The 12202-nt window shown below is 51.5% G+C and overlaps 1 protein-coding gene across 10 annotated transcripts in view; it reads right to left on the bottom strand.

Annotated features, from left to right (window-relative positions):
* PLA2G4D (phospholipase A2 group IVD) overlaps positions 1 to 12202 on the bottom strand; it is a 33659-nt gene that overhangs the window by 15407 nt on the left and 6050 nt on the right. For 2 of the 10 annotated variants that reach the window (XM_033851535.2, XM_073800801.1), the window contains exons 2-11: positions 5965 to 9006; positions 5181 to 5253; positions 4845 to 4981; positions 4139 to 4270; positions 3434 to 3474; positions 3011 to 3053; positions 1914 to 1977; positions 1442 to 1578; positions 168 to 278; positions 7 to 44 (exon numbers count right to left, since the gene is read on the bottom strand). In XM_033851535.2, the coding sequence (XP_033707426.1) occupies positions 7 to 44; positions 168 to 278; positions 1442 to 1578; positions 1914 to 1977; positions 3011 to 3053; positions 3434 to 3474; positions 4139 to 4270; positions 4845 to 4981; positions 5181 to 5253; positions 5965 to 6129 (941 nt within the window). In that variant the 5' untranslated portion in view covers positions 6130 to 9006. Of the gene's footprint in view, positions 1 to 6; positions 45 to 167; positions 279 to 1441; positions 1579 to 1913; positions 1978 to 3010; positions 3054 to 3433; positions 3475 to 4138; positions 4271 to 4844; positions 4982 to 5180; positions 5254 to 5964; positions 9007 to 12202 lie in introns of those variants that run through there. The other 8 variants (XM_033851534.2, XM_033851533.2, XM_073800799.1 and 5 more) reach the window with 8 other exon arrangements.

The raw sequence follows: 12202 nt of genomic DNA on the forward strand, positions 1-12202 counted from the left end.
CCTTACCAGCTCTCAGCCTTGAGCTGCAGCTTCACTCCTGGGGCCTGAAATCAAAACAAGAGATCCCACTCAGAATGTCCTAGACCCTGAAGGGAGTGTGGGTATCCCGTGGGGGCCTTGGGGTCTTTATTCTCACTGGCACTTCCCAGCCAGCTGAGGCCACTTACATTTGTAGCAGGAACATCAACTGTCACCTCCTCCCCCATGGCCAAGGACCTTAGGGGTACAGTGAGGTACGCATCTGAGTTGCCTGAGTTCCAGCCGTTGCTTTTAGAGGTCTGGAAAGAAAAGTCATTCATTCATTCACCCACTCAACAAATCCTTACTGAGTATCTAGACAGCGATCTGGACAGACACAGGCCCTCCCTGATAATACAAAAATAATTACAGTATTTACAATTATTGTAATTAAAAAATTACAATTACTAATCATTACAAAAATAATAATAGCTAACTGAATCACTTTGCTATACACCTGAAACTAACATAATATTATAAATCAACTAAACTTCAATAAAAAATAATAAGCATAGGGGGCTTCCCTGGTGGCGCAGTGGTTGAGAGTCCGCCTGCCAATGCAGGGGACACGGATTCGTGCCCCGGTCTGGGAAGATCCCACATGCCGTGGAGCGGCTGGGCCCGTGAGCCATGGCCGCTGAGCCTGCGTGTCCGGAGCCTGTGCTCCGCACCGGGAGAGGCCACAACAGTGAGAGGCCCGTGTACCGCAAAAAAAATAATAAAAATAAAAAAATAAGCATATCTTATATTTATTTAGTGTATTAATAGCTGATATGTGTTTATTTATTATTCTGAGTCATGTGCATGAACTTATAAAGAAACAGGTAACGAACTGACATTAGTAAGTATTGTAAAGGAAATAAGCAGGGTGATGTGATAGAGTAACCAAAGGTGGGGTATGTAGAATCTGTTTAAGATGTGGGGGGCGGTCAAGGAGGGCCTCTGAAGAGATGCCATCTGAGCTGAGGTCTAAAGGAGGAGGAGAAAGAGGAGCAGGCAGCCTCGGAAGGAGCCGCAGGAGGACAGGGAAAGCACTTGGTATGTTGGAAAAGCAAGAAGAGACGAATATGGCTGGAGCATCGTGAATGAGGGGGAGCATGGAAGAAAATGAGGCAACAGAGGTGCGCAGGGGCCAGGTTATGCAGGGCCTATGGACGCAGACATGGGATTTTATTCTAGGAGCCTTATCGGAGGAGACATTGAAGACTTCAAACAAAGACCGACATGGCACAGCAGCCCCCCATGCCCACGCGAGGCCCCTGGTGATCCTCCCTGTCTGCCAAGGGCACGGTGCCTAACTGGGGGAGGCTGACAAGGCCACAGGGCCCTGACCTTGGCAGGCGGACGGCCAGAGAGAAGCCTGCAGCAGGTGGAGCTGGCCCGAGGCTGGGGTCGGCAGGGGAGCTCCAGAGCCAAAACCTACCCTCAGGCACCCACTCAGCTCTGCCTCCTGGGCTGCCATGTAGTGGAAGCGGAAGGCAGAGGCTGTTCCCAGGGCAGATGTCTGTGTGTCCTCATATGAGCCCTTCAGCACCAGCTCCAGCTCCAGCTCATCCTGATCTAGGGAGAGAGTGGACAGGTTAGCACAAGGGAAACAAGAGCCCGGAACCCCAGCTAGGATCCAGGAAACCAGCAGTACTGCCCAGGCCATGGGGGAGGCCGGGTGGCTGGACCATGGCAAACAGCATTCTGGAGAGGGCTCTCCCCACACCCCCCATGGGACTCCCACCTCCAGTGACAGGCCTTCCCCCAGGTCAGGGGGACTCTCCTGCCCAGAGGAGACCAGTTGCCTTTGCGCTGTGTGGGCAGCCTCCTGCTGGACAGGTTCCCCAGCCACACCCAGCAACCCTCCACACTCCAGGCAGAGGCCAGACCTCATGCTGAGCAGGTCTCACCTGCAGCCTCGGCTGTGCTCCCCGTGCTGTCCAGGTGAACATCCAGGCAAGACAGTTCTCGGGCCTGGGGCAGAGACCACGTCATAGGCAGGGGGCTCTGCAGGGGAAGCTGAGGTCTCCCCTCAGCCTCACCCCCTGAGCCCCCTGTCCCAAATCCACCACGCGCAGAGCCAGAAGTAGGGTCCAGGGTAGGACCAGTCCTCCCGTTGACCGACGTGCCAAGCGAGCCTGCTGCATTCTCTCTGTAACGCGTGCCAGCTGATGCCTGCAGCCCACTCAGCTCTGGCCGCTACCCTCTCCCTGAGAACTGCTGAGGTCATCAACATGCCGCTGGTCTCCATCACCTCAGATAACAGGCAGCTGGCATAGGGGTGGCTATTTTAAGGCGTATTTGAAAAAGTAATACTAGCCCCTCAAACAAGCACTCGCAGGACCCCAAGGGTGGACGCCTGCTTCAGTTTTGAACGCCAGCTGCCTTACTACATGCAGGGCCTGGCTTAGCTCCCCGGTCATGCCTGTGTTGCTCGTTGAGGGTGTTCCTGTGAGTAGAAAGTTTCTAATCCTCGCTCACCGCACATTCCTGTCCACTGCAGTTTCGTGAGCTCGCTATGCTTTAGGAGAGCTGACCCTCCATTGTCCGGAGGAGAAGCTGATTGACCCCTGATCCTATCTCAAAGCTCCCTGACTGGAAGCACACCACACTGTAACCTGAGCCTGCTGGCCTGGCCTTCGAGAGACTTCCTCGCCCCCTTCAGGGCTAAGAACTATGAAGTCCTCACACAGAACAGAACACCATCAGGAAATGCCTAAAATTCCCCCAATGTTCCCTCAATCCTCCTGCCTTGGGCCAGAATTCCTCTCAGCAGAGCAGTCGGGCCTCCCCTCTCTCTCCGAGTTCTTTAGCCCCAGGCCCCTCCGAGGCCAGACTGCAGCCCAGGTGACCACCTAGCAGGGAAGTGGACTGGTCTTACTGCAAAGCCCTATCCTTGCCTTGTCCCTTGAGGCCCACCCGCCAGGCAGCCCCGCCCCTACCCGTGTCTGCACTGGGGCCCCTCCCTTAGCGCACCCCACCCCACAGGCCTGGGGAAGGTGGTTACCACAAGCACGTTGTTGGTGATGAGGTTTTCTGGGCAGCCCGACCTGGAAAAATCAAACCATCCAGAGTCCGGCCTTGCAAAGGCAAAGGCTTCCTGCACTGATGTGCCCCCTCCCAGCCAGGCTGCACCCAGGTGGGGCCTCCCTGGGTGACACTGAGGGTTCTCTACGTCCTGCGTATGATCCAGGGTGTGGGGAGTGGCTTCTGAAGAGTGAAAGGTCCTCACCTTTCACCATGGCAGACAAAACACCAGCCTTCCTCTCCTCATTTCTCTGAGGGTCCCCCCAACCCAACTGGCAGGGGTAGGAGATGAGGAACAGCAAATCTGGGCTGGTCAGACCAATGGGAAGATCTGGGTTAAAGGCATTTTCCTAAGGAAAGCCTGGGTCCTGAGACACCCCCTGAGCTGTGTGGTATTACTCACGTTTTCTCCATCAGGAACTCCACGTCCAGCTCCTCCGGTCCCTGAAATTAAAGTTGAGCAAGCTGTCAACATGCACACATGTCTTTAGAGTTGACACAGCTCCCTTATGTATCTCATCATCCCGAGCAGCCTCTAAGGGAGGCACGGTGTTACAACTCTTCCCATTTTACAGATGAGGAAATCGAGTCTTGGGGAAAGATGGGCTACCTGCCCAAGTTACCCACAGCTAGCTAGATCCCTGCCTGGCAAGGCTGTAGGGGAAGATGTAGACCACAAGCCAAAGGAGGCTTGAAGATGCCCAGGGCCCATTTCATCTTCCTCTCGAGGGGGACCAACCCCAGAACTCTGCCCTCTCTCCAGGTCTTGGGCACCACGAGAGGGTCAGAGGCAGTAAGCAAGAGTGACGAGCCCACACCCCCCGAAGAGTTGGTCACCACGAGCTGTGTTTTGTGGCACATGAGGAGGTTTGCCATCACCCAAAACCTTCCTTCCCCGTAGATGACTAGAATTCCTCCCTTAAGTGATTCAGCCAGTAACAGTCAAGTTCACCTCCTCCTTTCCTATGAAAATGTAAATATCTCTGGGTGGGCCTTCCGTCTTCCTGCAAAGGAGTTCAAACCCAGCAGCATCCCAACAGACGGGAGAAACTGTGCCACTTCCTCAGCCTGGAGCTGAGAGGTGGGGCTGGCGGGAACCTCCACCCACCTGGGGATGCAGGGAGAAGGTCTTCCGGAGCAACCTGCCAGGGAGGACTTCAGAGACATCACAGAGAACCTTGAAGCAGGCGTCATCCGTCTTGAAGTCATCCTTGTCATAGATGCTCAGCTCCAGAACATTCTAAGGACCCGAGAACAGCAACGTAGCACGTTATTAACACATAGCGTGGCTCACACCTGTTGAATCCTCACCCGATGCCGAGGGCCGGAAAAGATTATTATGCCACTGCACTTTGTACTTCAAAATAAAAATACTGGTAAAACCTAGAAGTGGTTAAAAGGAAATCCAGCAAAGTTCCTAATTCCCCCCTGCTCATTTTTGTTTTTATAAAAAATAAAACTCTTTTGAAGTTTCCCCAGCCCAACCCCACCCCTGCTTGGCTGGTTCCCTAAGGCCTGGTAGGTACCAGGCACTATACTGGGAGTGCTCTGTGCGTGATCGCATTTAACCTCAAACAACCCAGGCAGGAGGGCTCTTGCTGCCTCCACTCCATGGATGGGTTTAGGGAGGACCAGTAGCGTGCTGTTCACACATTCTCTCACACACAGCACATCCAGACTGGGGCACAAAGACACCCCCTTCCCCAGTTTCTCTGCCTGAGCTCCGGAGGAAGGTGTACTCTACCCCAGGAACCTTCCCAGTGTGGGGCACAGCCTGTCCTCAGGGGGGTGGCCAGGGGTCCTCTGGCCTTCACCTTGACCTGACTTTGGATCAGGAAAGTGAAGCTCTCGTTCCACACAGGATGACTGGAGTTGGTGACCGTTTTGGTCTTAAACTTTGTTCCAGGTGCGGTTGGCAGCTGTAGGATCACATAGGGGTCTGCTTCGCTCACTGCCAACATCAAGAGAACCGTGTAAGACAGAATTCCTCACACCCCTCTCCAGGGGCCTCACCAGGTTCCTCCCAAGACCCCTGCAGCCACTGCGGGCAGCCCAGCCCAGCCCAGCCCAGCCCAGCCCCAAGGCACTGGGCCTTCCCCGTAGGACCTGGTCCTCCCCACACTCCTGGGGCCCAGGACACAGTTACTCACAGAGGTCAGCCCAGCCCAGGCCCCGTGCCTCCAGGACCCTCACGGTGAGCTGCCAGCAGGCAGAGGTCTCCCCCTGGAGAGAAATAGGCCACAGAGTCCCTCCTGCTCAGTTACGAGCCCCCCCAGTTCGTGCCAAGGCTTCTCCTGAGATGCTGCTCGCTGACGCTGCCAGGCATTCTGGGGCCAAACAGCCTTTGCCCATCACTGTCCCTAGGGCCATGGTCCTGGGCCGCAGCAGTCAGGGAATGGCGGTAGAGTTTGTGGGGCGCCCTCCCTTCAGGGACAGGATTGCACAGTAGAGAAAGCAGGAAACAGAGGGCCAAGGAACAGCCACCACACTGGACATGTCAGTTTGGGGTCAGCCACCCCCAGAGCTCACAGGGAGGGCAGCCCTTTGGTGAAGCATGGGACCCTGCTGCCAGGCATTCCCCCGGCCTCTGGACAGGAAGTGGGCACGTGACTCTAGGACCCTGAGCTCTGGGGATCCCAGTGCTCCGTGATGGCCTCAGGTACAAACTGTCTCTTGGGTGTGAATTGGGAAACTCCAAGAGCATCAGGCTGTTACCGTGTGCAGGGGGTGAAAGTTATTAAGGTGCTGGCAAGGCCACATCAGCCCGCAGGCAAGCCCAATAAGGTGGAAGAAGAAACGGAGCGGGCAGAAGCTCGGAGGGACCAAGAAGACAAGCAGTAATAGGCGGCAGGAGGAAAAGCAGAGGGCAGGGGGGATGTGGCTGAATCCTGCTGGGACAGGGCCCGGCTGGGGCGGGGGGCGGGTATCTCAAACCCCTGCTTCTGAGGTCCTTGCCACTGCTGAGATCCAGGGGGCCCTTCGGTTTCTGTTCTTCCTGAGGCCCCGCTGAGTAGATTTTTCTGAGCACCTGCACACGTTTCTTATGATAAGGCCCCGTGATCTGAGGCAGAGACGGCACCGTGCTTGCGTGGTGGACATTCAGCCTTGCATGGTTGGGAGACAGCGCTGCGATGAAACCAAAGCTCTTTCCTGCTCTGCACCCTCCCACGACCAGTCCTACTTCTGTGCGTGTGTCTGCAAGTCTAGGCTCCCACCAGGAAACGTCTCTGCTCTGCACAGGTGCTACCTGCCAGGGGCTGGCTCAGTGTCCACAGCACCGGCTCTCCATGCCCCACAGAGAAGCTTAAAGGACAACGGGTCACAGCAAAGCCAATCAGGCTTGTGCCCTTGTCCCGGCCCTGCCACCCTGTGTCCCCACATCATCCCTGTCTTGTGGCTTCTTACTAAGTGTCTTTGTCATCCTTGTCAGCTCTCTGGCAGAGCACACATGACCCTCCCAGCAAGGTAGGTTCATTTCTCCCTTCTTGGGGATCAATGCTAGTGATATCCACAGGCCTTAAGCCAGAGGGTGTAGTTGACAGGGATTTAGTGTCATTTTAGGCACCTGGCTCCGTTTCCTCCCCACACCCAGATTCCATCACTGCCCATCACAGAGGTGGTGCTGGCTGGGACCTGGGTTCCTGTGAGGAGTTGTGGTTCAATGCCTGCTCCAAGCCAGGGCGAGGCAGAGGCAGCCAAGCTGTACCCCAGCTCCCACCCCGATCCTCAGGGCCACAGCCTGTGGGCTGCTCTAAAGCCACTTGGGGCTATTAAGAATCGCCCCCAATTGCCCTCTTTCTAGCCAGCCACCATACCCAAATTGGGTGTTGCTGCCCATTTCCCCCTCTGGTCACTGAGAGCCTCTCAACTTCAGAAAGCCCACCGTTTCCTGGAGGGTATTTTTCCTAAGATGGAACCCCATTCTCCTCACCTCTAAGAGTGTCACTAACACAGAGCACCTGGAGGATGGGCTGTGACAATCACTATGATGACTGGCCATTGCTGGGGCAGAAGAGCAGGTTCCCAGCCAGATTGTCTGGATCTAAACCCTGGTCCTCTGTTTACTTGCTGTGTGAGCTTGGACAAGTCACTCAACTTCCTGGTGCCTCTGTTTCCTCATTGTAGTGGGACAAACAATAGTATCAACCTGACACAGCGTTCTGAGGCTGAAATGTGTTAATGCCTGTAGAATGCTTAGCAAAAAGTAAGCAGTTTCTAGATAATTGCTCTTATTACTTACTATGTATTAAGTGCTTGTTATGTTTCTAGGTGCTATACTAAACATATTACATATTCAAACTCTATCTATCCTCCCAACACCCTCATAAGATAGTTCTCTCATTTCCTCCCATTTTACAGATGAGAGAATTGAGGCTCAGCAAGGTTGACTTGCGCTAGGTCACAGAGTTAGTTAAGTGATACAGTTAGGATTGAAACCCAGGTCTTCAAGGCCAGAGCTCACAACCCCTTTGTGGTTCTACACTCTTAGGACTTTGCTTTTTTGTAAACGCATGCAACTCTCATCCCCTGCCCCATGGATATCTAAACATTAGAATTTCATAGATTTGTTTTAGACAAATAGGATTATTTAGACAACTAATGTGTTAATTAGTAGGATTCTTTTCTCCTGAGGGCTCTGGGGCTTCACCTTGCCTGTTGAAAGATCCTGCCACCTGTACTACTGCCTTCATTGATAACTGACCCTGGATGCTCCTGGAGGGGTCTCAAGCAGGGCGCCTGCACCCAGCTTCCTGTAGCATCCCGGAAGTGCCTCTCTGCTGAGAGCCCCAGCCACCCTCTCTGCCCCTGCACAGGAGCCCCAGGGCCTCCTCCACCCTCCGTGGCTCAGTGCAGGTCTCTGCCCATCACGGAGGATAGAGCCCAAGGGAGATTGAGCGGGGTCCAGAGGATCTATAACCATGAGGTCTTCAGCTGGGGGAGTAAAAGGATCAGGCTGCCTTTTCTCCCTGCTGGCACCCAGTGACCCGCAGTAGGACAGCGCGGGGAGGTTGGAGAGACGGGAAGTGGGAGCTGCGGGCACAGCCTCTGAGTCAGGCTGAGATGATGCTCCTCACCCTGGTCTCCGGGGCCCTAGATTCTATGGATGCCAATTGTCCATCCCACCCACTCCCCGTCCCTAAGCACAGATTCCCTCGCCATCTGCCTCCCACCTCCAGCCTCTGCCTAGGCAGAGACTCCAGGTCTGGGACCCAGCCCCCCCCACAGAGACCAGGATCACCTTGGTTTCAGCTATGTCAAGCTTGTTAGAATGCACCCTAGCTCCAGGCCCTGCCCTGAGTGATGCCGACAGGCTCAGGGACATTATTACCTGGTGAGGATGGCCAGGTGGTCCCCTAGCTGTCATTCTCTCCATGCCAAACCTTTGGCTCCACTCCAGGTCCAGCTCCCTCCAAGATGACAGCTCCCTGGCTGGCTGGCAGCGACTACTCCGATGGAATGGGACTGACGGTGGACCTGCCAGCCTCTGAGGAGCCACGATCCTATAAACAGCCGGAGCCCCACCTCCAGGTCACTCCCTCAGCCCAGTACCTTCTCCTCTACCCCCTGGAGGCTGGATCAACTAGCTTTTCCAGAAACTTCTGGTAAGGCTCCAGGACCTACAGGTGGAGCATCACTTCCAGACCTGGGATGTCAGGATACAAGAGAGGGGGAAGTCAAGTCCCGGGAGCAGCGGCAGGAAGCTGGTTTCCCTGAGGCTGAGGGCAGAGGGCAGGGTGGGGTCAGAGCTAGGAAACCCCTGCAGCCCAGCCCCAGCCTGAGCCAGGCCAGCCTCTGGGGGAGGAGGGCTGAGCACCTGAGAGCAGATGAGCAGCCAGGAGCCTGGGAGTAATAATAGGGCGGCCCCAGGGGCGGGCTCCGAGCAGTCTCTGGAGACCTAGCTGCAGGGGGCTCTGGACTCCGGCTCTAGGCCTCTCACTCCTTCCGTGTGGCTGGTCCTAGGAATTTAGAGGATTTCTGTTAAAACAGAGTGACAAACTTTGTAGTAAAGGTAAGAGACCAATCAGGAAACTCTTAGAATATGAATATTACAGAAAAAAGCTCTGTGAAGTCACCTGTTTAAACTATTCAGTATGCACAACATGAAATGTTCTCCTGAAATGCCATGAACTCAGTCATTTTACTGTCAATTCGTTATATAATTGAACAATAATGATTTGTTTTTTGAGGCAAGTGAAACTGAATTAATGTTAACCTATTACAAATGGATCTAAAATGTATTATTACAGAATCAGCCAGAAAAGAACATTAGTAATGGCCTATGAAAAATCATTTGAATGAGAAATATCAATACTTTAAAAAATGTAGAACACTGCAAAGAACAACTTATTCCAAAGTGGGTCACAGATGAAGCAATGCACAAAGTCACTGGCTGGTGAGTAGCAGAGCCCAGGATTACGCTCTCTAGACTGAAAGCTCTACCTCCACCCCAGAGTGGGCTCAGCCCAGCCTGGAGCCCATCCAGCAGGAACGCCCTGGTCATTGGTGGCCTCCTCCCTCAATCTCTCTCTCTCTCTCTCTCTCTCTCTCTCTCTCTCTCTCTCTCTCTCACACACACACACACACGCATGCTCTCCAGGGCTAAAGTCACAATTCCTCTTCTAATCAGGGAACTTATGTGACAAAGCCTCACCCAGCCTGACTCTGGGAAGAAGACCCTAGTGCTGGCTCCCAGCTGGGAGGAAGGTGTCTAGATCCCAGCCTGTGCCTGTGGTCCCTGGGCTCAGCTGGCTCAGTTTCCCCACCTGTGCAGTGATGGTGTGGTAAACGCTGCACCTGAAGAAGCCCATGAAACCCTGAGTCAGAGATTCTTAATTCGTATGTGTTAGTAAAGCTAACGACCTTTCGTATGTGTTAGTAAAATCTGCAAAAGTAAGCTACTTTAACTACAAACGGTGAAGACCGCTGTCTTCCCATTCTTTTATCTCATCTGTTAGCGTTGATGCAACTGTGGTACTTTTAGGATCCAAGGAGAAGTTGGGTTAGAGACACGTACATTAATTTCGGCTCAGTGGGACATAGTTATGTGGTTTTCAGTTGGCTTCATGTATAGTGAAGTTACTGCCAGCCATTCTGGTTTAGAAATAGTTTCCAAAATACTCCTACCATGCACTGTGCCAACTCATCTGACATTGTGACACAGAGGTGTAGGCAGAGGCTGTGCTGCAATACAAGAAGAATAAGGTAGAGGAAGATAAACAAGGTCTGAAACATACAGACCAAAACTAGCCTGTGGAAAATTCGTCCAAACAGACACATGAAATCCTAAGTGGAAAATACAATCTTGTTGAAATATGATCAAAACATAAGTCTCCTGAAAGAGATGTTTTCAATCATGGCTTAAATGCTTTTTTTCCTTTATTTGATGGGAATTTCAAGAAATAGAAGTTATCATATTCCTGTACTACAAGCAGCTAGCACATCTAGATAGCTCAGAGAGGAGAGAAACTGGTTAGAGGTTGTAACAGATTTTATTTTTCTAAAGATGATTGCAACAATGTCTCCTGTCCTCATGCTCTTACCCCTCCCTCATCAAGAGGTGGACACAGATTCCCTTTCTCTTGGACCTTTTGGGCTGGAGCCGCTGACTAATAGGATGTGAGGAACTTGACGCTGCTTGACTCTGAGGTTAGGTAACAAAAGGCGATGTAGCTTCTCCTTGACGGCTGGAAAACTCCCACTGAGAGCCACCATGACAGATGTCCCAGTCCCTGAGGCTCCGTGCTGTGAGGAAGCCAGGCCATGTGGAGAGGTCAAGAGTCCTCATCCCCAAGTCCTCCCAGTCCAGGGCATGGGGATGCATAAGCCTTCAGGTGATTCCAGCCCAGCTACTGAGTCACCCCCAGCCTGTGCCCTTTCTGAATTTTTGACCCATGGAAACTAGGAGCCTAATAAAGGGGTTACTGTGTTATGTCATTGAGTTTGGGGTGGTCTGTTACATAGCCATAGTAACTAAATCAGAGCTTTTCTCAAATTTGCTAACAATCCTAAAGTTTTACGTGGCATCGTCAATGAAGAGCTGTGAAGCAGAAGGAGACTACAAATAATTAACTATTACTAGCTATCAATAATTTAAAAAACCAAATTTCATTCATCCAGGCTGGGGGAAGATTTCTTTCTATGTGATCTAAAGAAGATGATTTTACAAAATTTTCCTCCCACCACATGAAGGGTTAATACTATCAAGGTGCCTCATCACTGTTGCTGTTGACCTTGATCATCTTGCTGAGATAATGTTTGTCTATCTTCTCTATTGTAATTTACTTTATTCCCACTTTTCATACTGTCCTTTTTGGAACTAAGTCACTAAGCCTAGCCCACACTTAAGAAGTGGGAGTTATATTCCATCTCCTTTAGAGGGGAGTATCTATATAAATCATTTGGAATTCTTCTGCATTGAAGATTGATTTGCCTCTCTCCCTCCCTGACTTATTTAATTCAATCATTTATTTACACCTGTGTGAACCTATGGATATTTATTTATGCTTTGGGTTATAAATACTATGTTAGTTATTTTGTTGCTCAAATTTATATGTATATGTAATATATATTAAAAATATTACAGAGGCTTCCCTGATGGCACAGTGGTTGAGAGTCCGCCTGCTGATGCAGGGGACACGGGTTCGTGCCCTGGTCCGGGAGGATCCCACATGTTGCGGAGCGGCTGGACCCGTGAGCCATGGCCGCTGAGCCTGTGCGCCCGGAGCCTGTGCTCCGCAACGGGAGAGGCCACAACGGTGAGAGGTCCGCGTACCAAAAAAAAAAAAAAAAATTACATGTGTATATATAAACCTGTGTGTGTATAATATATATTATATATTAATATATATTAATCCATGTATGTACACATATCCATAATTATTTCTACATGTATCTATCAGTATCTATATTAAGTTAAACATAAGTTCATACTCATAGAGTCTCTAGCTCTAACCCAGTACCTTGTGCTTCATTCTTGTCATCTGGGATTTTTCAAAAAATGAATTAATAATTAAAAATCTAACAACAACAAACATAAAACTCAAGACCCAGATTGTTTGATGACAAGTCTTACCAAGAATTCAAGGAATAGACACAATTTTAAAAGTGCATTTGAAAGGCACCAAGAAAAACAAAAAAACCCCCCAAAACAGGAAAGACGTTCCTAGATAGA

The sequence above is a fragment of the Tursiops truncatus genome, chromosome 2 (genome assembly GCF_011762595.2).
Source record: "Tursiops truncatus isolate mTurTru1 chromosome 2, mTurTru1.mat.Y, whole genome shotgun sequence".
Taxonomy (NCBI): Eukaryota; Metazoa; Chordata; class Mammalia; order Artiodactyla; family Delphinidae; genus Tursiops; species Tursiops truncatus.